This window comes from Thunnus maccoyii, chromosome 14 (genome assembly GCF_910596095.1).
Source record: "Thunnus maccoyii chromosome 14, fThuMac1.1, whole genome shotgun sequence".
In the NCBI taxonomy this organism is placed as follows: Eukaryota; Metazoa; Chordata; class Actinopteri; order Scombriformes; family Scombridae; genus Thunnus; species Thunnus maccoyii.
The window spans coordinates 20,962,030-20,986,235 of record NC_056546.1 but is presented as its reverse complement, the minus strand read 5'-3'; the positions used below and the strand labels follow the sequence as shown (position 1 = coordinate 20,986,235).

General features: G+C 40.3%; 1 protein-coding gene across 3 annotated transcripts; it reads right to left on the bottom strand.

The window, feature by feature from the left end:
• Positions 1–48: 48 nt before the first annotated feature.
• kif16bb (kinesin family member 16Bb) lies at positions 49–24,019 on the bottom strand. Of its 3 annotated transcripts, none has more exons than XM_042434184.1 (20): positions 23,449–24,013; positions 23,302–23,365; positions 23,109–23,219; positions 22,856–22,972; positions 22,006–22,103; positions 20,038–20,153; positions 19,812–19,954; positions 19,320–19,488; positions 18,713–18,841; positions 18,338–18,513; positions 18,152–18,217; positions 18,005–18,064; positions 11,919–12,038; positions 11,713–11,764; positions 11,464–11,601; positions 10,028–10,110; positions 7,693–7,781; positions 4,432–4,605; positions 3,516–3,606; positions 49–2,804 (listed from the first exon to the last, which is right to left on the bottom strand). In XM_042434184.1, exons 1-20 carry the CDS (start codon positions 23,493–23,495, stop codon positions 567–569), a joined length of 4,281 nt encoding a protein of 1,426 aa, XP_042290118.1. In that variant the 5' UTR covers positions 23,496–24,013; the 3' UTR covers positions 49–566. The 3 variants fall into 3 exon arrangements, with proteins under 3 accessions (XP_042290118.1, XP_042290119.1, XP_042290120.1); XM_042434186.1 differs by having other exon boundaries at positions 2,650–2,804; positions 3,516–3,602; positions 23,449–24,019; XM_042434185.1 differs by lacking the exon at positions 18,713–18,841 and having other exon boundaries at positions 23,449–24,014.
• Between the last annotated feature and the right edge of the window lie 187 nt (positions 24,020–24,206).

Below are 24,206 nucleotides of genomic sequence, written 5' to 3'. Positions count from 1 at the left end.
TCAGAGCTTATCTGCATTCTAAGTGGTAAACAAACTCCAGAGGAGCAGTGGATTTACCTTCCGTTTATTTTTACAAAACATATTCACACATATCCACCTCAATAGATCTATTTTCTTACATAAAATATATTTGATATTGACCACAACTTGACATACATATATACAACTTAACCATGACATTGAGATCATAATGTAAAATCTTTAAAAATATATATTATAATGCCCATGAAACAAAGTTACAAACATGATTTTAATCCTCAATGTTGAACCTTCAACCCCTAATTTAAAACATCCCACATTAAACTAAGAACATCTATGACAATATTACTGGTGAGGTATTGGGTAAAGAACATTAACATTGTGAAAACATAGAAATTAAAGTGTTTTAAAGACAAATTCTCAAGTACTTAAGTCATTTAATATAAAAACAAATCAATACAAAAACTTCTAAATTGGTCACAGTGAACTGTGACAACACTGTCTGGTTGGGATGCACTTTTGCCATTGCTCCCTGTGAGTCAGAGTTTTCAAGCTGGGCTGTTCATTACCGGCTGTTCAGTCCTTGATCAGACATTTGACAAGTGATTAATCAGGCAGGTGGCCTCAGCGGAGCAACTGAAAGTTAATTTCCACACTTCTGCATGCAGAGATGAATTTGAAGCATGTGCAGGTGGGATAGCTGCACTTTCAGGGTGACCCCTGGCCCTCACATTTGCAAGGATTACATCCAGTCTGACAGCTCCACGCTTGTCTTCATCATGCACCAGCACGCAGCGCACATCTGAGCGCTGACGAAGAGTTAAATCGTGGAACTGGGGACGGCAGGGCTCTATGATCACAGAGCATGGGGTCGGGTGAAAGACAATATCCTCCTGCACCAGACCGAGATGGGTATCAGTAAGTAAAAGCTGGGCCAAAGCCGCAGTGCGGTTACTGGAACTAACACACACCCCTACACTTGTGTACAGTAGCAGCTGCACCTCTCCCAGAGCGACTGTTTGTTGATCCATGTTACAATGAAGGAGGTAAACCAGATCTGTAAGACTTTTCTGAAACTGGCAGCACACCCTTAAACCAGCATCCAGCAGCAGGTCAGGTAAATAAGCCTGCCAGTCTAGAGAGATCCTCGTTAAGTCTCCGCAGAGCAGTGGGTGCTGAGAGACCCTCTTGTCATCGGGGCAGATGACACCAAGTATGGCCCAACACAGCTCTTTGGTATGCTCCTGGCTGTTGGTGTACAGACCCAAGATGCTCTCCTCTGTAGTCCCCGTCAAACGCAGACTGTGACCTGCTAAGCCTATCTGCACCTCCTTCAGCTGCAACAAGGGGAGATGATGGAACAGCACCAGGAGCCCAGAGTCAGTAGTCAGCGTATAAAGGCCTGTCTCCATCAGGATCAAGAGCGCAGGACAGGGTTCAGGTTGGCTACATTTAGCGACATTCAGCCAAGAGAGAGCTACAATCTTCTGGGAAGTGAGCACTGAGGTAGAAATAACAGACTGCAGAGAGACCATCAGGTCTTGCATCGGAAGATTTTGCAGGTTCACAAGGTCATCAGGAAATTCTATCAATGTTAGACAGAAGATTTGGATGTCATCTTTGTTCTGCACAGTCACTGAATTCTCCAATGCCTGATCCTTGTCTGCAGGTGCACTAGTGTGTTTCACTGGTGACAGCACTGTAACTGTTTTGTCTCCTTGTTTTATGTCAATATCAGCCATGCTCTGCTCTTTTGGTAACTGCAGATCCCCAATACTCATATTCATTGTCAAGATACCTTCTGGGATTAGCTGCAGGTCATCTGGCAATTCTTCTGCTTTGATAAAATAATGAGTTGGGGACAGGACCGGGAGTTGTGTGGCGTGAGGACTAATGCAGCCCTGAATAATTCTAGCTGCCTCCTCAGCCTGAAGGTGTTGATTTATCTCTGTCTGGATGTGCTGTATGAGTGGTAGGTCTTTCACCATGGAAAAAATGTGACTATCCTTGAACAGTGAAAAGACATAGCTCCCTTTAACCAGGGAGAAGACAGGGCTGTTCTTCACTACAGACAGGACCTTGCTTTCCCTGACTAGGGAGACAACATGACTGGACCAGCAGGCCCCAACAGGCAATTTTCCCTCCTCTCTGACTTGCTGTGATTGTGGAGAACTCCAAAGGTGACGCCCTGCATCCTGGACAATCCGAGAAACTCTGTTGAGCAAAGAACCCAGCCCTGAGCTTTGAACTGCAACTCTTGCAGTCTCTGTCACACACATGTCCGGGATCTCCTCCAAACCTGCAGATTCATCCATCTCTTCACAGCCAAACTGGCCCTCGAAAGCAGTTTCGTCAGGTGGACAGCGGGCTGCCTGACTGCTGGGAGGCTTTTTGTCGAGCTGAGAATGAGTGCTGATCTGTGGGAGGACAGATGTGGAGCGAGTTCCTCCTATTCTCTGCAGGTGGGACATGCTGCCTAATGAGCTCCCAGCAGAGCCAGGTCCCCCCTTGTACCAGTCAGTCACAACACCTTGGATCTCGTTAGCATTCCCCTCTGGCTTCATGCCACATCCATCACCCGGGCCCAGGACACTTGTCTGCTGGAGGCTGGCATCCCCTGACCACAGCTCCTCTCCCTTATAACATGCGACTCCAGCCCCACTCCCAGCTTTCCTCTGCAGCTGCTCAGACATGAGCTCTGGCCCTGATTTATGACACAAGTCCCTCTCCTGCTCCTGGCCATCTCTGGTGGTCACCCCACCCTGTAGTGTGTCTCCATCCAACTCAAAACTAGTGTGAGGAACAGGATATTTTCCAGGTATGGCCTAGTTTACATTGTGTAGGCAGATGAGAAGAGGAGAAACGAGAAGAAATAAAACTTTAAAAGATTCTGTACAGTCATTCATGAATCATGTTTGTTGCATGCAATTTACTACAAACAATTACTGCCAATATTGAGAAATTAAAAAAAATTCCCCCTAGCCCCCCACAAACATCTTTATGTATTCAATTATATATGAATACATAAAGATATGCAGGGGAAAATGGAGTGATGAACAACAAGGTACATGTATAAGCAGAAATATTTCAAAAGTGCTCTCATTGCAATGTGCTTTCACAAAATGAGTGTCATTTTCTTTGAAACCCCTGCAGGAAAGTGTAATAGGGTTTAAATATGTGCATAATAAACAAACAGAACAAGCCAAGGGAAAAAAGCATTTCATGCCTCATAAAAATCTGTATTGGGCCTGGCTGGCGAGGGGATAGGTATTGACATTTGCTCTGTTTTGCAAAGAAAAAAGGGACTTGTACTTGAGCTGCACAGTGGCGGTATAATGTCTCGATAAACAGAAACTGCAGAACAAAGTCACTATTTGCATATTGTGCTTTAGCTCTATTAAATTCCTTAAAAACTATTAAAAGCAATTTCCTCCATTCAGAAACAACCTATAGTTTATTGTTTAAATCCTTATTTCTATTACATTTAATAAATAATGTGATTTGTTGTAACTGTACACAAAAATATGAATACATACTGTAGTGGTGAGCTTGTCTGTTGTGACAGATGTAGGAGAGCTGCTTGGCAGTTTGGATTCATGTGTCCCAGCAGCCAGCACATCCATCTGGCTGAAAAGGGACACAGTTAAGATACAAGAACAAAATAATACATTTTAGAAAACTAAAATTGCATCTTGATATGAGGAGGCGTATGCACAATACAGCTGTGTTTATATTCGTATACATGCTGCCAGGCTCTTTGTTTTCAATAGAAAATTTAATTATTTGCTGTGGGGTGACACTGGAGACTTCAAACAGTTTGCAGGCAAAAGACAAGACTGCAATAAACCCCCCTCCACACACACACAGAGAAAAACCATCCATTAGATTTGAAAAGCAAACAGCCCAAATGGCTGGATGAGATTAGAGCCACTCTACTAACTGTGAAATTAAATAGAATTTGTGCATGTTGATTTGAGGATTTACATACAATACTGAGCACTCCAGAGGGGGGAGCAGAAACCAAATATACAGCTCAGAATGATTTCTGACAGTAAACAGCGGCTTTGGTGGAGCTTTGTGTGTTGCGGCAGGTTGTCGAGGGGGAAAAGTGGGAGCATTAATGCATTGACAGCATCAACAAGAGGGACACAGTGCAGGTCCTTGTGATGATTAAAGGATTTTTGCAGATCCTGAGGATCAGTACAGAGGATGTCCTGTACTCAGTAATATTTGTCTACTCACATGAGTAAATTGAGAAACACTTATCAGGGATGCCCAGTGTAAGAAGCAGACAAAATTTTGTTCATACACTTTTTTTTCCTGTCACGCACACCTCTCATATGCTGAGGTTTACAGTCTTCTTGCTGTGGAATGACTGAACAAAATTGGTACACAACAACAGATTCATTATCAAACCCAGGGAGAGCACAGTTCACCTCCCTCCCAACTTACCCATTGCCAGTCACTTCTATCTCATCTCCTTTTGTCTTCTCATCTGCTCTGTGTTTATGGGGAGCCCCACTGTTTTCCTTTGAAAGTCTTTTGATGTCCCGGTTGCGTCTGTTCAGGCTGTCTTGGACCTGCTGCCATTCCACCTCCTGCTGGTTGAGCTTCTCTTCCATCCGCCTAGTCATCAATCATACATGCACACCCACAAAGTTTTTTTTTTCGTGAGGTAAGCAGTCCACATGATATTCAAAAGTCCTATATGCTTTCATATGCACCCTTTAACACACTCATACCACATTTCTTGTACTTTTCCAATTCATTTAATAGCTGTGAACTGTGATGAAACTCAAACCCAGATATTTGAAAGAAGCACAGAGAATTTTGACTAAAATGAAAGTAAAGTGGCAAACAAAAAAAAGAAAAGAAAAATCACAACCTTTAGAGATAGATAGGTTTGTAGGTAAGATCGTTCTAGCTGCACTAAAGCTGGTGGCAGGAGGTGGTAAGTGGCACAGTAACTCCTAGAGTGATGGATGTTAACCAGTGTAAAAACACCATTTCAGGAGATGCAAGCTGCTAACAGCCTGTTGGTGGTCAGAGAAGGCAAACATTAAAGCTGGCACTTGGCCTTCTGGCTAGAGATGGAGGATACTGAGAGGGTTGTCAGATGAGGGGCTTTCAGAGCTAAAGGTGGCCATTAAAAGCCATGAGGGTCAAACACCAGCTGGCCTGTTCCATCACTGAGAGTCCAGACTTGTTTGGCTTGAAAGAACTGAATTTGGGCTTGGCTACGACATAGTGTCTCTGTTACACAGTCCATTTAATAAAGACTGAATCAAACACAGTGGGCCACCTTTTACTTGGACTAGAAGGTAAGAAGTGGGTCCTGTCATGAATTCATATGAAGTACAAAAAGCATGTATCCATGCTAACAGACAAGCATAGCACTTTCTTTCCTTTGTATCTTGGAAGTTTCCAAACTAGGCACAGGGTTTGAACATTCATTATTTTAATGTTTCCCCAACCAAATATCCCAAATGTTTATATGATCAACTAAATAAACAAATCCATTAGAAAAAATGACTGTCAGTCTACCAATTAGCAAGCTTATGGGAAGCTACAATGCCACTTTCAGTGACCACACCATTCCAATTTCTAAGCTTCTCTGAACACACAGCTCCAAAATCTGAAATTCTTGACTCAATACTTACATAACTAGTTAGTAAAACCGCAACATTTCAGAGACTTCTCCAAATGCATCTGATAAATGCAGAGGGAACAAATGATTTGAAATGAAATGTTATTGCAACATTATGCAGATATGTTGCATCCACGTTACTTGCAGATGGCAAGAGGATTTCTACAACTTGTGCATACTTGAAAAAAATAGCATTCATCATGACATCATGAATCCATATATATAGATAGATAAATGAACCAAAGATCTAAATAAATACAAAAATGTGAAGCATTCCCTGTGCTGTAGGAGCAGGTGAGACTTTTTACTAATGCATTTACCCTCTTCCTGTCTGGACTCTCAAGTGAGAAAGTCTGTGATCCAACAGATGTATCTGATGATAGACAGGTTTCTTTTGGTGGAATGGAGCACCCCCTAAAGCAACTGCAGGTCACTGCATTAATATCCCATGTCACCCTGAGTTGCGTGGATATCCACAGCCACTGTCTGAATTCAAATAATTTTCTCTTATTTACCACTGAGGGTTATTTCCAAGATGATTGGGCAAACTGAAAAATCATTTCTGTCCTTGCTGTGAGGGAATTTGAGTTATGCGAACAGCAAGTGGAATAAGGATGGCATACATATCTTAGCAACAGGTGAAAAAGGTCATTTCCCTTAATGCCCATCTTCAGAGCTTGAACAGATGATGGTTTAGTAAGCCAAATGAGAGGGAGAAAAACACTTGAAAAATATCTGGTGTATGCACATTTAATATTTATGCTGCATTGTCAGTGAAAATTGAGAGCAAGAGAGGAATCAAATAATTAAAGTTCTGTTCGCCCTCGTTTGCCTGTGTGTATTGTATGTTTTCTATGCTGGAAAAAACAGTTGACAGTCCTACTGCTGATCCGTAATCAACACTTACAGATGTCTCAGTCCACAACTCACTCCTACTGACTTCCATTCTTGATATTCTGCACACTATATTACCAGTTTCATGCACAAACCCAGTTTTCCTGACGTAGGATAATGAAAACTCTAGCTGTGTAGTCAATTGATAGTCGCCCTGAAGTAATCCTCTATTTAGTATGCACATGCATGTTCACCCTTTCATATCCAAACCAAGCAGTGCAAAACCAGAAGATCAAGAAGGGGGTGCAAGTATCAGACTAAACGAGCTATGAATCACCTGCACAGAAGCGCTGCTTTCTGAGGATACTGCACTGTGAGGGAAATTACATGTCAAACAGCTCCACATGCTGTAAAACATCAAGGTTATCAGATCATGAGAGACAAGGGGAGTGTCTCAAATTGCTCACTACTTCAGCAGGAAGTGAATCACTAGACAGTGAATTGGATTTTGGGGGATAAAGATGTCACATTAACATGTCTTCCAGAGTTTGGTAGGCTATATGTAAAAAAAGTGAAAAATAAGAATAAACTCTACCAACTGTTTAGTATACATTTTGTATATAAAATATTCACATCTATTTCTGAAGAGAACAAAAATGAAAACAGCATTGAGACAGGCTCATATCCTTCATCATTGCCTCAGGTTGATGCAAATGCATGCTGGGATACTCGTTTACCACAAGTTCACACAAGTCAGCTCCCACAGGATAATTGATAAAACAGGAAGGGAAAGAACACTTCCAGGCATTTGGATCATGCTTTCCTAAATGTGGACAATACTTGGGCCATGACTGATGACATTTCACATGTCCACGAGAAAATAAGTACAGATGAGAACACAGATTAAGAAAAGCCTGTTGTTATTTTTTTCATTACATTCTGGGAATTTGCTGGGAAGCTGAACTTCCAGTGTACTACAATGATTTTAGAAATGGGACACAGAGCAGTTCACCTGCCGTGATTTCCACTGGCTCAGCATGAAACACTACAGGGTAGATTTTTGCATGGTCCCTCTTCTCTTTACAGCAATCCTGCCATAATTTATGGCTTTGATTTGGTCTATGCGCCCGATGAATGCTGTTCAATAAATAGGCACATAGCAGAGATTGAGGTGGAGTGGGTTCAGTTAGGCCTGGGTCACAGAGTGTAGAGGGCTATTACACGTGCCTCACCCTGGATTTTGCAGCATCACCTTGGTCAGACTCTCGGTAGATTCGGACATGTCAGTCAAGGACAGGCTGGAGGCAGACAGCAGCTTGCTCTGCGGACAACAGAATGAGACAATACTGTGAAATGAAAATCTGTGAGAAATGAGCAGCCTACAGCAGATTTGCAATTATACAGTGGTGTAATTAGAGCAGTGTATACACCGTATGTATTCAGTATTTGGAGAAATATTAAAATCTAATCCGAAATGAGGGTAAACAAGATTAAAACGATCATGTACCCCTAAAAAGAAAGGGCCATACATTTTGACTGGCAAGAGAACAGCTGTAATGTTCAACCAGGTTCCTCCTTGTGATTCCATATTGTTTTACAGTTTATCTTGAGCACTGTTAAAAACACTGTCTGAAATAAAGGGGAATGTTATACAATTTGCTATTATTGAAGTAGACTATTTTAAAGCAAGTCACACACGTCATTATGGGTGTGCTAGCACATTTCAGACTGAGCGAATGCGGAACTCTTGAGACCATCTCGTTTGGAATCAATGTTAAAAATGAATGGCAAAGACTCCTCTTGGAACCCCAGTGGGACCTGGATGTCTGTGCTTTACTTGGCTGTAATAGTGTGCAATTTTCAATAATGCAGCGAGTAGAAAGCTGTCAAAAACTAGAAGTACAGCTGTGTGTATAAAATGGCATATGAATCATTTTGCACCATAACATGGTTTAAAACACAGGAGGGAATGCTTAAAAAGTATAATTAAATATAATTATACTAAAAGTAATTTTCAGTATAATGATAATACTGAACTGAGAAGAAAGACCAGAACCTCATTTTTTGAGATTCATTATGAGTGAATATCACAGTAAAATTGTCATAGTTTCATAATATCAATGCTCGTTTCCAGAGAGAGGCCTGTAACCTCAACATATTCTAGTCACTTCATTAACATAAGGTCTAAAAGCAACAGGCTTGATCATCTGTAATCTACATATACAGTGCCTGTAAAAAGTATGTTGCATGTTATGGTTTCTTTCTTTCTCTTTGCTACTCTGCCATAAAGCTTTGAGTAGTGAATCATCCAGGCAACCGTATTTGTATGCACAGTGTCCCCTGTCTCAGCTACAGCACAGCAGCCTGTAGCTCCCTCTGAGTGTCCAAAGGCCTCTTTCTGACCTCCCTCACTAGTGCTGACAGTTTTGTGAGAACAACTTGCTCAAAGCAGACTTACAACTTCACTAAAAATGTCTTCTGTTTTATATGACTGACCGAAATGTACTTTTCTTGCATCCTTCCACTAATTGGTAGTTTTCAATAAATTTGGTAAGATTTTGTTTGGAATGTTCCTTAAACTGTATTTATCCTAATATCACACATCATGTTTCAATTGCACACACATGATCTAAACAACAAGACAAATGGCTGTGATGATTTACAATTGCGGTAGACAACTGTAACAATGAACAATTACACAAATTGTTGACATTTATTCCTATTAATAGAACAGTTATACCTTTCCAGAGCAATTTGCAGAAGACTTTCCAATCTCAAAGTTATGTTGTCAAAGTTTATGTATTAATGCATTCATAAAAGGACATTTTTCATGATTGTTTAGTAAATTTAAAATAATTTAATTGGTCCAGCACATTTCTGGGTTTTTATTCTTACACCCACTCAGCGCTCAAACTTACAAAAGCCAAACTTCTCAAGAATACTTTAACACCAACAAATTATTGGTGAGAAAACACTGGTTGCAATTTCTTAGGTAGACAAGGGTGAATTCACACAATGCTACTTTAAAAAAAAAAAAAAAAAAAAAAAGGCATGAAAGCCAAGTGGGAGCTATTGCGAGATGGACGAAAAGCAGCCAGTTTTGAAAGACGCTGCACCTGGCCTTCTCTTAGGGTCAGCAAAGAGGTTTTCTAATTTAGCACTGTGGAGAGATTGTTGATGATGTGCCGGTCTGCCGCTTTTTTGAGCGCCAATTAATCAGAACAAAAGGAGTAGAGTTTCATGCTAAATAGACAGAAAAAAGCAGTGGCAGCAGTAGTTTTTATTCTGATCAGAAAGAATCTGGTGCTGTTGTCAAGTTTCTGAGTTCAGTGTGAATCAGAGTTCAACATGAGCTGTGTTTGCTGAAGGTAGCAGGTATCACAGCTGGTAGTTATGGAAACAAACTTGTGCATGATGCTGACTTGCTTTTACAAAATTAACAGCAGACAATGCAGTCGAGGCAGCGTCTTTTTAGAAAAGATGCTCCTTCAGCTTTATAAAAAACAGCAGAATATTAAAAACACAATAAGAGAGTATGTCTGCAGCGGTTTTGGGTACCGTCTGTACCTGGCGTTCTTCTCTGAGCTGGGCAGCTTCTGTGGGGTGGTTAAAGCGAAATATGGTTCCTCTCCCTAGATGTATGATGGCACCTGAGGGGAAAACAAAGGGGTAAAGCATGAGAAAAGTGAAAAATCATCAACTCACTTACAAGCTCAAACTACTTGGTACAAAGGCTGTACCATCCACTGAGACAGACGTTACAATTTGAGACAGACCAGTTCAAGGAAAATGTGATGCATTTCAAAAGAGATGCCAGTGACAGCAATGGTGCTGAGAGTCTGCAAGAAAACCTTTGGAGGTGTGGCACAGCATCTATAATGCATACAAGGAGCAAAAGACTTTGGCCATGGGAATCTTCCTGTTATTGTGGGATTGCAGTGAACTGTCTCTGCACTGAACTTGGGGAAAACTTGACAAACGGCACAAAAGTTAGCCTACATTTTTCTCTGCTGTGGTTGTGTGAATGAATTGCCATGAAGAACACAATTCCCAATATGACTGGCAGTGACCTAGACCAGGGGGGATGATTTACTTGAGAAAAATGGTCCAGGAAAACTTGAGAAGTCTTGTAAAGCTATAGAATTGAAGTGATATTAAGGTTTATATATCAGACTCAAGCTCATATGGCCACATCCACAGATTTTCTCGAGGTCTCCTCCCCATTTTCCCCCTCCTCTCTCGGCACAGAAAATACTAATCTTGCTACTACTAATGACTTCTGACGAGTGACAAAGCACCTGAGAGGGCAGCCTGTGATGGATTCCAGCTGCTGTTGGACTGAAAATTACTATCATTTGTTCAAGAAAATAGCTTCAGATGCAGCCGTTTCTGAAGGGGATATTGGATAACTTGAAATGGTTATAAAAAGAGACTAGCATAGCCAGGCCCTGCGCTGCCTGATTCTGTGTGCAGTTTTTATCTCTCAAAAGCAAAGCAGTGTGGATGAGGAGGCAGTAAGCAGTGAAAGCTCCCAGCCCCGGCAAGCAGGGTCTGCTCAGGGGGGCAGGAGTTTCAGCTTGGCTTGGCTCTGTCCTTTGAAAGGTTAATGCTCTGGCCCACTTCAAACCTGTCGGCCCTATCAACTCCATCTGCCAATTAAATGGAGGGCCTGGGGCTTTGTCTGGAGCTTTGTCCGGGGCCTCTCGCCCTTCAAAATGTTTAGTAAGAGAAATGGCATCTGCCCTGTAGAGAGCTGTGTTCACAATCCACTCATGCCCTGAGTGTGCTGCCATAGGGGAGCCAGGGACATAAAGTGTTTTTTTCATTTGCAGATGTGATGCAGTGATCTAATATCACTGCATTCAAAATGGATGAAAGCATTATTGGCTCCCACTAGTTTAATAATTGTACATCTGAGAACAAAATCTTTTTTGGTAGCCCCCCACCCCCTTTATGTTCATTAAAGAATAATCAGGAGCATATTAGCTTTGCAGAACGCTTACCCTGAGTCAGCTGGCAGGGTTCAGTTACCACAGAGCCATTCACTGAACACAGTGCACCATCCTGAGGGATCAGAGTCACGCTCCCAGCACGGTTCTCAAACACACAGTGTTCACTGCAGAGTCCAGGCCCACGAAGGACTGCAATACAATTTAATATAAAAGCATACAAAGAAATACTGCTTATGTTCAGTCCAATGGATAAAATGGAAACTGTACTATAGTAACTATACTATAGTGACCCCGACTCACCAATATCCTGACTGCATGATGTTTTGTTGCTCCCGATCAAGGTTCTGCCATCCTACCGTGGAGATTCAAAGGTCATGATACAGTAAGTAAGATGTTTGTTTGGAAATTGGAGGCAATTAGTGTAAGCAGTGGACCTTGGCTGGTAATGATTTCTAAGAAAAATACAGATTAATGTGTATTATGCTAAGTCTAAATGCTCTATTCACTTTCAAATAATAGAGGATGATGCCAGTGCTCAGCAGGTCTTCATCGATGCCTATCAGATGAGGTAACTGGCAGTCAAGGACCACTCCACTCCCCTCCTTCCTCAGAGCCACCGTCTCCTCCTACGGGACACAAGAAAATATTCTGTGAGGGGGTGAAAAAACCTCTTTCAATAGCCTGTAGCAGGAATGGCACACAATATAAAATAAAAAATGCTGACAGACATTTAATGGCAACCAGCAGAAAACTGAATTCTTTATGACTGCTCTTCCTTGCCTGAAGGCCGAGCAGAATAGCGGCGTTCCAACCATGTGTCGCCATGAAGCAGTAGAGTGGCTAACGGCAAGAGAGACACCATAAATCATTCAGATTATCATGGCGAGAGTCAAACTGTACATTGTGCTCACCGAGCGAAACAGACGCACTGCCACCGCCCACGCACACATACACACAGGTGGGATGTATAACATGCATCGTTGCCTTTATTGACACATGGCTATCAACACTGTATGTTGCTACTAAAAACACTCCCAAGCTTGTAAAGTATATCAACTTTAGATAGCAGCAGCAACAAACTTCTTCAAACTAGTTCCATGTCATTTACAATGTGTCTGAAGGAGTATTGTATGAAAAGGTCAAACCAAAGTGAGTTCATGTGGCTTATAGCTTCACGTGAAGTGGAAGCCTGCCATGCGGTAGCTTAAGCATCAAGCTACACAGCCATCAATAGTGCATTACTTGTTGAGCAAAGTGAATAACTGGGGTAAAATGAATCATTATAAGAGATTATTTCATAGGGGCATTTTCAATTTTTTTCCCTGTATGACATGTTCTGTGTTTGCATAAATGCCAGATCTCAGGATGCAAATGAAAAAAAAAGAAACACTTAAATGTCCATATTTCACACATATAGCAACATTACAGTTACACAATTCAAAAATCAGAAATTAATGTCCACATGAAAAAAAAAAAAATCCATTCAGCTTGTCCAGAAATCCCTGCTAAATATGGATTTAATGGCAGTACAGCACCTCTCTACAGAAACGTGATAAGTAGTAGAGAAATTGATTTAATCCTTGAAAGCCATTTCTAGAGCACACGACAGCTACACTTAAACCTCTGATCTGTTCCATACATCGCTTCACTGCCTCCAACAATTGTTGCTGAGGAAATGTAAAAGCATGAGTCACACCACCTTACAGCATATGTGTCTGTCAAGGGGTGATATTCATTTAACTTGAAATGTCATTTGGTATTATTTAATTTCTAACTTGACTAAAGAGGTACAAAAGGAGTTAAGAAAAGACCAGACAGGCTGCAGACGGAGTGAGTTTGTTGAGCAGTTAATTTGGCAATTATTCAACAAGAAATGAAACGTTTAGCCTCGGATGACCTGCTAGGTTCAAAAGACACACTGAATTAAGCTATAAAGAGAAACTTAACTCTCTGAGCAAGTGTTTAAGGCCAATAACCTTTTCCTCCCAGGGAAGTGGCTGTGGTTCAATAACCCAGAGTCTACCAAAGTATGAGTGGCCCTATCAGAAGTCTTCTTCTGTTAAGCTGGTGGACTAATGCCTCACATTGCCATGGATTATCATAAGTACCTCCCCAAGAGGCAGAGCAGAAAATCTCACATATGAAGGATTCAGAGGCAACACTCTGCATAAACTAGTTCTCCTCTCTTTCAACCTCCTCCTACTCTGTTTCGTATAGATTGGACCATGAAGAGAGAGACGTGTCCACCACCACCTCACTCATTGGCAGTTGTGAGATGGGAGAAATCCTTTTCTCTAATGAAGAAGGAGAGGCATCGACCCCAGCCCCTGTACTTAATTAAAAGGGATTCTTCACAGACTTCATTAGAGGTGAGGAGCAGCCCAGCAGATTAATGCACTGTGTCACTTTCCTTAGACATCAAGAGCCGAAGAGATACTCTTATTTTCTCCTCACATTCGCACACATGCCAGAGAAAGTTGCTCCTCACACCACACCCAGTCAGTCAGTCAGTCAGTCTGTCTGTGTGCTATGAGGACAAAAAAAAAAAAAAAAAAAAAAAAAGTCTTTCAGACTGAGGCAGCTGGTGAACATACTGTAATTAACTGTGGCCTAGACCAGCAGCCAGGCTCGGGCAGCATTTAGGCTTCCATTAAAATCCATCATCTGTGGTTGGGCTGAATTTTTAATGGATTTTTTCTCAGTGCTTTGACAGTTCAGGTTCCCGACTTGGTTAATATGCATTTCAAAACACTGTCATACCAGGCCAACCAATCATTCTTTCCTGACTTCCCATCAGACTCGTCAAGTGGAGCAACTTGCCAACAGAACAGATAAGTAGGCACTGAAGTCAGAACAAGAGAGAAATTTGAATTGCTGTTACATTATAAAGGTTAATTTTCTGGAAATGAGCTGTATTTATGTCCCTATTCTTTACAAAGTTACAATGAGTGACGCATAAAAGGAAAGGCAATTACATGGACAGTTTTCAAAATGGCATGACACCCTTTGTTTGCAGTGATTGGTTATATTCCAGTATGTTAACTCACAGAAAAGAACTGGCATCTTTTTAGCAAGCCTTTCCGGTTCTTAACCTTCCCTTGATGTTATCTGTGTGTGCTACATGTAAAAGCAGAATCTCAACCAGAAACTTGTTCTGGTTGTAATATAAATGTGTTGTGTAATTAGACTGATATGTGCTCCAGCCATCATGTTGCCATGCATGTACTTAAAACTTAACTAAAGAGGGAATCATCCTGAGAAAAGCTCTTCTGGGCCCCTAATCAGTCAAAAAAAATTCTCCTGCTACGCATCTCACTGCCACTTACATTGGTTAATGTGTGCTTTGTGAACTGATTTTAGCAGTAAGATTTTTAGTAGTAAGATTGTCATTGTAGGCAGGAAAGACACCTACAAAACATGTATTCATCATATGTTTCAAACAGCGTAATTGGTTTTTATTAAATTAAGAAAAGAATGTGAAGGATTAAAAGAAAGCTGCTGATAAGAATATGTAGAGGTCATGAAAAGCTATAATGACAAAATATGATGTACAACTGCTGACAGTATGAAGTAAACTGACATTAAACAGAGCAAGGCTCAGAGCATTTGAAGGCTTAAGTTATGTCTTTGTGCTGATTGTTGCATGTTTGGGAAATACAAAGACTACCAGGATCAAAAGAAACATTGTGGTTCATTTTATCTTACTGAAATGGAGGTTCCTCCCACCACACTGTGTTACAAGGGGACCTGAGAGGGTGGCTGGGGGAGCAGAATGCAACTCAACTCGTGCAGTAGGAGTACTCACAAATCTGTGTGTGTGCGTGCGTGTGTGTGTATATATATACACACCCCTGCAGTAGACAACATTTCACTTTACCCTCTTCCTGCTTTTTTTTGTTCTCTCAATCTGTTGCCGTCTCTGTCTGGTAAGAGGCTGCTCTGGAATCCATCTTATATTAATTACTTTCTCATTCCCACATGCCCTGTAACCAATCTGGGAAGCTGACGATGAATAACTTTGCATTCTAAATCTGCTTTGAATACAGAATTCAAAACTCTGTTTACACCGCTCTTGGTCAACTTGTCTCCTAATGGCCCAAGCAGAAATTCCATCTAACGCTCAGCAAATTAACACAAAAAATATATGAGACTTGAAGAGTCTGAGAAGACTGTTCTGAATTTATGAAGTGAGCATATACAGCACTTTAAACTTTAACATGGAGGCTGGATTATATCAGCATATCCGGTTTACTTAAAACAAATCAAGTTGAAGGCATTAGTTTAAAAAAAAAAAAAAACTTTCACTAAATTCCACAAAAGTGATTAAGCTTTTGTTTGTCAAGTACGTGTGCAGAATTTTGAAATGGCAGACTTCAAACAGGGTGCGAAAGTGCTTCTCTATACTAAGCTGAGGAAAGACACCCTCTCTAATGTCTGTGCAGCAATCCATGCAGGAATCTCACTTACCATTTTTCACCCGGGCAGAATGCAAATGCACAGGAAGACAAATGTCAAATCCATAAAGTCATTCATCAAACACTTAGAGCTTCAGCAACATCCGTGTGCCTGCTGGTCACCAGTACAGTGGCCTTTTCGCCTAGGTGTCACGTTGTATCATGCATCATAACAGGTGTTTACATGGATGGGCACAGTCCTGCAGTAAATAAGCCATATTTTTCAGCTCTGACAGTAAACAGACGATTTTGCCTCTGAGCATAAAGTCATCACCGCTTCAACATGCAAACAGATTTACAACACTGTAACTTTAATTAATATGCCGGACAGTCAGAGACGAAAGTGCCATATGTCAATAATCAAGACCTCTTAATTAGGAGCAGTGACAGCTGCTAATGAGTTTCAATACACTGTCATGAATAAAGGGCTGTCAAGCCACTAAATGTCACCTGCTAACCACCATACAAGATAGAATGTTAATTACTCAGCACACACAGGTAGACGACATTCACGTGTCCGGTATTCAACGTCCTTACATAAAGTCTTCTTAAATGTAAAGCTTCACAAAAAGCCGTCAGATTGTGGGAAATATACTCTGGTACAGGATCACTAGTTGCTACTACAACTCAAGAATACACAAATGTTTTCTGAGACATTTTTCAAAAAAAATAATCAGCACAGCCAGATCAACACAACAGCTTAAATCCATGCAAAAGTTGCTAGAGAGAATATACTTCTAGTGTGTATGATAGAGACAGGAAGTCAATCCATAATTCTCACGACTGGCATGCTTCACAGTTCAATGCATAATGCAACAGGCTACTTGGCTGAATACGATGAGTCCCAAACAGATGACATTTGGTGTTATTTGGGAGGTTGGGCACAAATTCAACAGAGGAAAAGCGTTGGGTGTAAACTCTAGGTTGGCAAACCCTGGCTTTTTTGGAGGCAGCTTGGGGTTTTGTGGGGATGCTGCCACTTACAGAGAAGGCATGTCTGTTCTGTTTCTCTCAAGACTCCCTGAATGCCGTCACACACTAACTTCAGCATCATTATAAGAACTCAGCTTTTGCGTGCCATTTGAATCTAAATAGATGGAAAATTAAATTTAAATGCCAGGTTGACTCCACTCTCATTACCCTTTGCTGTCCAATAAGTGGCTCTGGCTGTTCACAAGACTTGCAGTGACACCAGCTGGTAGGATGACTTTACTGCAAACAGTAATGTCTGTCAAAACTGCTGCTGGAGGCTTCCTGGGTTGATGATTGTTAGTGTTAAAATTAATAAAGCAAACCATCGTACTTTATGTACTCAGTGGCCTTGTCTTTTGCCTGCATATATCATTCTGCGCCAAGCTTAAAATAGTGTCATTTTTACATAATATTTCACTGAATACACCTTTGGATTTTGGGATTGAAAGTGAGATACAAATGTGTTATGACATATTACAAAGTTGAAAAAGGAGGCTGAGAAAACAACGTAGGAAAAAAATCATAAGCAACAAGAGCACCTAACAAACTACTGTCTGTCTATAAACAACTAAGATCAAAAAATATAACTTTGAACATCGGGTGCCTTACTTTTTTTTTTTTTCTTTTTAAAAAAAAAAACACTTCATCCCAACTTTGCAGAACTGAAAAAAGAAAACTTTCAGATGGCAAAACATTGGGGCTTACTGTAAGTCTTAAGATGCTTCTATGATACTATTGATTAGATGAAAAAAAAAAAAAACTGGATTGCTGGAACAAAGCTGTTCATCAGGCAATTATCTCCAGTTACTGTCTTCTAGCTCATGTCCAAAAGTCAAACATTCCAAGTTTTTGTGAATCAAACTAACAATTTGTATTGGCACTGGGAAATTTACACAAAGCCTCACTTAGCCTCTGGGAAAATACACTTTTCTTACAACAGACTGATACTGACAAAGTGATGATTCAAGCCCCTATTATTCTCTAAAATTGCTGTGGAGGTGGCTGATTGAGGCCACGAGCCTAGACCATCTGTTGGACTTAGTCATACATGCATGTGACAAAGAAAAAGCCATAAAGACTTCACAGATATATAAAAGATTTTCAAATTTTCATTCAGTACTACATTTAAAAAAAAACATTAATACATGCATGAATCATTTCTGTACCTGCAGAATACTCTGAGTTTCCCCCCATTTGTTGGTCCACTCCTTGGTCAGTGTTCGCACCTGGGGGACATTGCAGGAACAGCATGTGCATTATTTACAGAGGAACACATCAAAACACCTCTGTTCTCCTTTTGGCAGATGACTCACCTTTGCCTCATTCTGATGCAGCTCCTCCTCTACGTTCACAGAGGAAGACAGCTCCCCGCGGGAAACCTGGAGTAGTAGTGAAAAAACAGCCAAACCTTCAACGTAACCTTTGAATAATATCCGTCAATTTAACATATTGTAGTATTCTTGATGGTCTTTTATGCAAGATTGAACATAAGCATGGACCTGATTGGCTTCCTCTAGCAGCATCCTGAGCCTGGTAACCTCTTCTTGCAGCTCTCTGATCACCTTCACGCTGCTGTCTTCATTCACTGTGGGAGAGTTCACTATGTTTTTAGCGCGGCTGGCATAGCGCAATGTGCTCAGGGTCTCCCCATAGTTCACATCAGCAGGAGAAATGGCTGTCGTGAGAGATCACCCGGGAGAAATGTACACAGGAGTGAGTTAAAACATGAAAAACAAAAAGAGTATTATGTGGTTAACATTATATTGTTCATTTTTTAAATACAACTTCAAGAGCAGAAAAAAAGAGGCCACAAAAACTTTAGGGAAATTTCCTGAAATGTTTTGGTGTCAAGAGTTCAGATTAACAGTACATACTTGCTATCATAGCGGTCTTTGAGTTCCCACCCAGGCTATCTTTAAGTAGCCAAGTCAGCACAGAGTTTCGGTAAGGAATGAAGATCTGCCTCTTCTTTTTTGTTTTCTGTCCTCTCACGCTGAGGTCAGCTGGGAGGTCACACAGAAAAACAACACTGACTCAGAGACATGAGGGTTCCAATAAGATATGTAGTGTTTCATCCCAGAGCTCTATAGATCTATTTTGGAGATAAAAAGGGTCATTGCCAAATGTTAATCCTCAAAAAGTGTAAAACTACTTTGCACTAACGATCTTGAGTTTGCTAATACCCTCAATAGAATTAATAGCTAGTTTAATTCCAGCCACAATCAGAGCAAAAGTTATTTTTTCCTAAAAAAATAGCAAAATCTATGATAAAAAAAATTCTGAGTGGTAAAACAAACTAGGAAAGTAATCCCGCACTATGATTCATTTTGAAATAATTGGAGTGATTACAGCAAACAAAATTACTGTTCCCGTATAGAATGCCATTGTTATTCCTCCTCGTCTATTATTGAGCCAGTCAGCTCAATAATAGATGGAGATGTTATGTCATGGTGTGTCAGTCATGCTGTTAACAGCATTTACCCAAAGCTGAGATCACACTGCCAAGGGTGACCAGGGATTTGTTGATGTTGGCACCTTCCTTCAGCCTGGTGCCTGTGGTGCGTGTGGCATCAGCTCTCTCGCTGCCTGCCAGGTCTACCAGGTGGATCTTACTCAGCGTTTCACATGGCAACTCTGCATCAAACCACGCCTGTGGCATGAAAAAAACATAACTGAGCAATCCTCGTTTAGTTCAAAAGAGGCAATTCACAGATCACAGAGGAATACTTGGGCATATAGGCGGTATCACGACAAAAGTGCTACTCAAGATGGAAAAAATCCTTTGAAGATGAAAAAAACATGTTAAAAATGTTCAGAACACAAAAACGAATAAACGGGGGTAATTAAAGCTCTTGAGGGATGGACTTTACTGACATCCAAATAGATTTTAGGGAAACTTTGAAATGTTTAACCCAATACTTCATACTGACAACATGAGACATGGCAGCAAGGATACTAAACACTGCAGTTAACCTGAGTGAAGTTGATGGTGAAGATTGCATGAGAGCGGCTGCTGACGTCATTCATCCCCGTACTGGCTGTGGTGCGGTTGGCATTTCCAAGAATGATCTGCTCCTCTATGTCACTGTGGGTGTGCACCAAGTGCTTGGACAGATCTAAAAACAACAGTTTTCTGTATAAAATATTCTGCATTTCAACTCAACTGAGATGGATGTGGTATACAGAATTAAACCCTTACTCTCGACATAGGGCCCATCCCTGGGGTGCTCTCTCACTCTCAAGCCTCCATTATCTGTGGGTGTTGTTCTGTTCTTAAGGAGATCCTGCACACGTTCATTGTAGATCTCCAAAAAGCTGGTGCCAAGTCACAAACACAAAATTCAAATTTAATCACAGATTGCACACAGGGCCACAAAGGTACAAATTAATAAAGAGTTTTAGTGTTGATATGTGAAGGCACAACACCAAATGAGAACAAAACAAGTTGCTATTCACAGTCTACCATGAAAATAAATACACAGTAGGTTTAAAGCCAAATTATTGTGCTTGCATTGTTCTGCTCACATTAGCAGTGAATAAACAAACATACTGGTATGCAAAGTAGGCTTTGGCAGAACACTTCAATCACTACTGTGGTGGGTGTTTGCAAGAAGCAAAAGGAATAGTCTAAGTGGCTGATTCAAAAACAATACAAGGCATGGAGCAATTAGGCTTTACGAGAGCGTGACAGTAATGAAATGGCAGAGACCATATCCTCTGGATATAGCCATGCAGGTTGTTTTCTGGCATAGTGTTGAGAACTCAGACATGTCACAAAATTAGATAAATGGCTAAAGGCATAGCTGCCATTATTATAATAACAAAACATGGAGGGTCATTAAGCCAGTTACATATGATTCCAACTACCACCATCTCCTAACAGTATACAAAATGTATTTTTACATTGTGGGGATGGACAACAAAGACAAAAAAAACCAAAAAAAAAAACAGTTAGAGGTTTTAAGGGAGAAGTGAGAGATGGCCATAACCAAAAGGTTAAATATTGTATCAAAGTACAAACAGTTTAAACAACATAACCAACAAATAGTCAATAGAGGTATTGGGCTCAAGTTTTTTGGGTGATATATCAACACCACAGAAACAAACAAAACAGAAGCTATGAGGTGAAAAACACATTTAGAAATGGGAACATTATTGCATCAACTGGAAGACATGTGTACTAGCTTTGTCATGCTTTGTCATTCTTAGTTCTGACTGGATGTCTACATCACTGTCAGCTTGAGGAAGCAGAAAGTAGAGCAGGGTACACTTGTTTTTTACTTGTGTACACTCCTTTTTGATGGCCACAATGCCTTTGGTTGTACTCAAGAGGTTTTGGGTTTTATGTGTAAAGTGCTGTGATTATCTGCTTGATTTTGAGATAATGAGAATAAGACGTTTTTGTTTCTGAATATTTTTGCAACTTTTTTTTCTTGAGGCTTTGTTATTATAGCATCATGGATATGAGGGATAAACTGAGGCCTTAATGCAACTGAAGTGACAATACTTGTGATGTACCATCTCTATATGGTATCTCAAGTTACATTGTCCCTTAAAACTTGTCACATTAAAACAAATGTTTTGAGTTTGAATTTGTTTGGTCTCGAACGGCAAGAAACAAACCTGTTTGAACAACTGACTCCGCATGGGTTCAGTCAAGATATACCTGAAACTACTACTACTACTACTACTATGCATTTAGGGTTTACCATTACATTAAAAATAGTTTGGAAAAATGCACTCAAAAATAATAGAGGCACTGAAAAAAGGCTTGCAGTAGCAGGCTCTTAATCCTTACATTAAAAGATCTGGGTTGGCAATACAATCATCAACATGTGTTGCTTTATTCTTTTTTACTATGGTATCATGATTTTGTTTTTACTATTTTGTACTAAAGCTGCAAATAACAAATATCCTGATGCACAGTCCCCACAACATATACAACATGGATTCAATGCTGTTACTAGAACACCATTTTTCCTTACAAATTCAAAGCTTATGAGCAACAAATATGACCACCTGCTGACAATTTCTAAGACTTTCATGAGTAAAAAAAAATGCTGTAAACTGGAAACTTTTAGCATGTTCAAACAGTTCAATCCAAACAGTCATGCACTATCACTTTAAGATAAGGAGGAGCATCACTGTATGTATGATAGCCACTCACCTGACCTCTGTACGGAATGACACGGCATCAGTCGTGCTTCTCTGAGATATTTCACAGAACAAGCCTTCACAGATCCGTGGGATTAAACCTTTATCTTCCTGGCACATTAAAAGGGAGAAAATGTTGCATTTAGAACTCTTATCACAAAACGCTAGTTATACACACTCCCATTACAATATGTTCTCTTAATTTGGATGTCTACGCTATGCTGTGAACACAACTTAGCACATGTGAAGACTGCTGAGCAACACAACAACAGCTCATCTGATATGGAGTTACTGAAGCATAAAAGCAATTCCACTCTGAGCTGCATGCCCTTGTTTTAATTACAAAGTAACAGATAGTAAGCATTAAGAGCCATATATAATTATCTAGGATGTTGACAGCAGCTCTGCCGATGACCTTGCACACGTCTCCTGGTAGACAAGCAGAAACCTCAGTGGTAATGTGAAATTTCCATTGCTGTGCAAGGTGAGGAGAGAAAAGCTGCAGGCTGCTGCCCTCATCACATTTTCTGATTAGTGGGGAGAAACATGGAGATAAATGGAGAGACTGGGAGGGACGTCTGTTGAGGCTGCCATCAGTCAGTATCTAATGTGGTGAAGAGTCAGTGCTGTGTTCACACTAGGTTAGCGTTACTGGGATTTTTGCAATGTAAGCTCACAGTGGTGAGAATATGTGACATTGGGGGCGTCCCTGGTGATTGAAGGGCTGATTATAGGGCACATTAGGCATGCAAGTTGGAAATATTCAGTTTAATCTAGGAATGTTCATACGAGAGCTACCTTTTAAGATAAAAATGCATTTAAACCTTAGTAAAAGTGCTGAGAAAGCTGAAAGAAAGCCTTACTTTATGACCCATCATGGTGTAAGATTTTCCTGAGCCTGTTTGGCCATAGGCTAACACACAGGCATTGAAACCCTCAAATGCAGCTTTCAGGACATCAGACCCCAAGTCATGGAAAATCTGAAGTAGAACAGATAAAGTTAGTTAAAATAGGAGGTAAAAAAGAAGAGATAACTCAAACCATGAACCAATTCATTGTTGTACACTACAATACAAAAAAGTTATGCAAAAGGTGTAAAGAGAAGAATTGAGATACCTTCTCCTGGGATGCAAATGTGGGGCTTCCTCTGTCAGTTGAATCATATGAGAAGTCATAAGAAAAGATCTTCCCTCTGTCCTTCAGCTCATCCTCTTGAACAGGTGAAGGCTAGAATATCAAAAGAACAGCCCAATCTTAATAAAAAAATAATTTACTTCAATACAGTGCATCTCATTTTGGGCAAAAATACCTTATGAATAGATAAGCTGTTCCCTTTTATGTGGGTTATGACCTTCGATGATAACTGCTTTTCTCTGTGGAAAAGTAGTGGAATATTTGACATCTTAGAGACAATTAAATTTTTAAAACCAAAAACTAATTGTTGTAACTCCCATACCTTTTGTTCAATGGACGGACTCGGACAGCTACACGGACTGAAGCCATTGCTTGATCAAAATCAAACAGAGCACACCTAACAGCCTGTATTCCCCAGCAGTCCCCGAGCCTGTTTTCTCCTCAATTCTTTGTTGGTTTAGAAAGAAGGCTGCCCTCCTGCAGCATATTTCACATCCAATTATCTCACCTGTGACCTGTTCTCACTTTCTCAACACACTACACAAACTGGCCACTGGGGTTTAAGGAATTAAACTCCACACCAAAAAAGCTTTCTACTGTTTGTCCTGTGACAGAAATCTTTAAAAGTTTCCATAAATACTCTGCTTTAATTTTGATCCTACTCCTTGTACATTTTGTACCAATGTGGATGAAACTGTTCATCTTTTTTCACTCATGTCTTATGCTGGATGATAGCCTATACAGACTTGGCAGACTATCTCTTAAAATAGGAGATATCTGTGTTTTTAAAATTCTCAGTTTTTCCTTTCTACTAGAATAAATTACAAAAATAAGTTGCTGGTTTAATGAATTTAAATATGTCACTTGGTAAATATATCAACACATGCAAATGGACTCAGCCAGACTTTACACACTTTACTTATCATTACTTCCTTCTATATCCTAATCAATAAATCAGTTTAATTACATTAACATTCATGTTTTGTTTTTGTTTTTTTCCATTTTCTTCTTTATTGACATAAAAATATGTCATATATAATATCAAAATATTCATCTTACGGTTTGCAGAAGAAAAGTAAA

Coding starts and splice junctions, on each gene's coding strand:
- kif16bb (XM_042434184.1), bottom strand. CDS start 23,495: ATGGCTTCAGTCCGTGTAGCTGTCCGAGTCCGTCCATTGAACAAAAG. Junction 22,104..22,855: donor ACACCATGATGGGTCATAAA/GTAAGGCTTTCT, acceptor TTAATGTGCCAG/GAAGATAAAGGTTTAATCCC. Junction 20,154..22,005: donor TCATTCCGTACAGAGGTCAG/GTGAGTGGCTAT, acceptor ACTTGGCACCAG/CTTTTTGGAGATCTACAATG.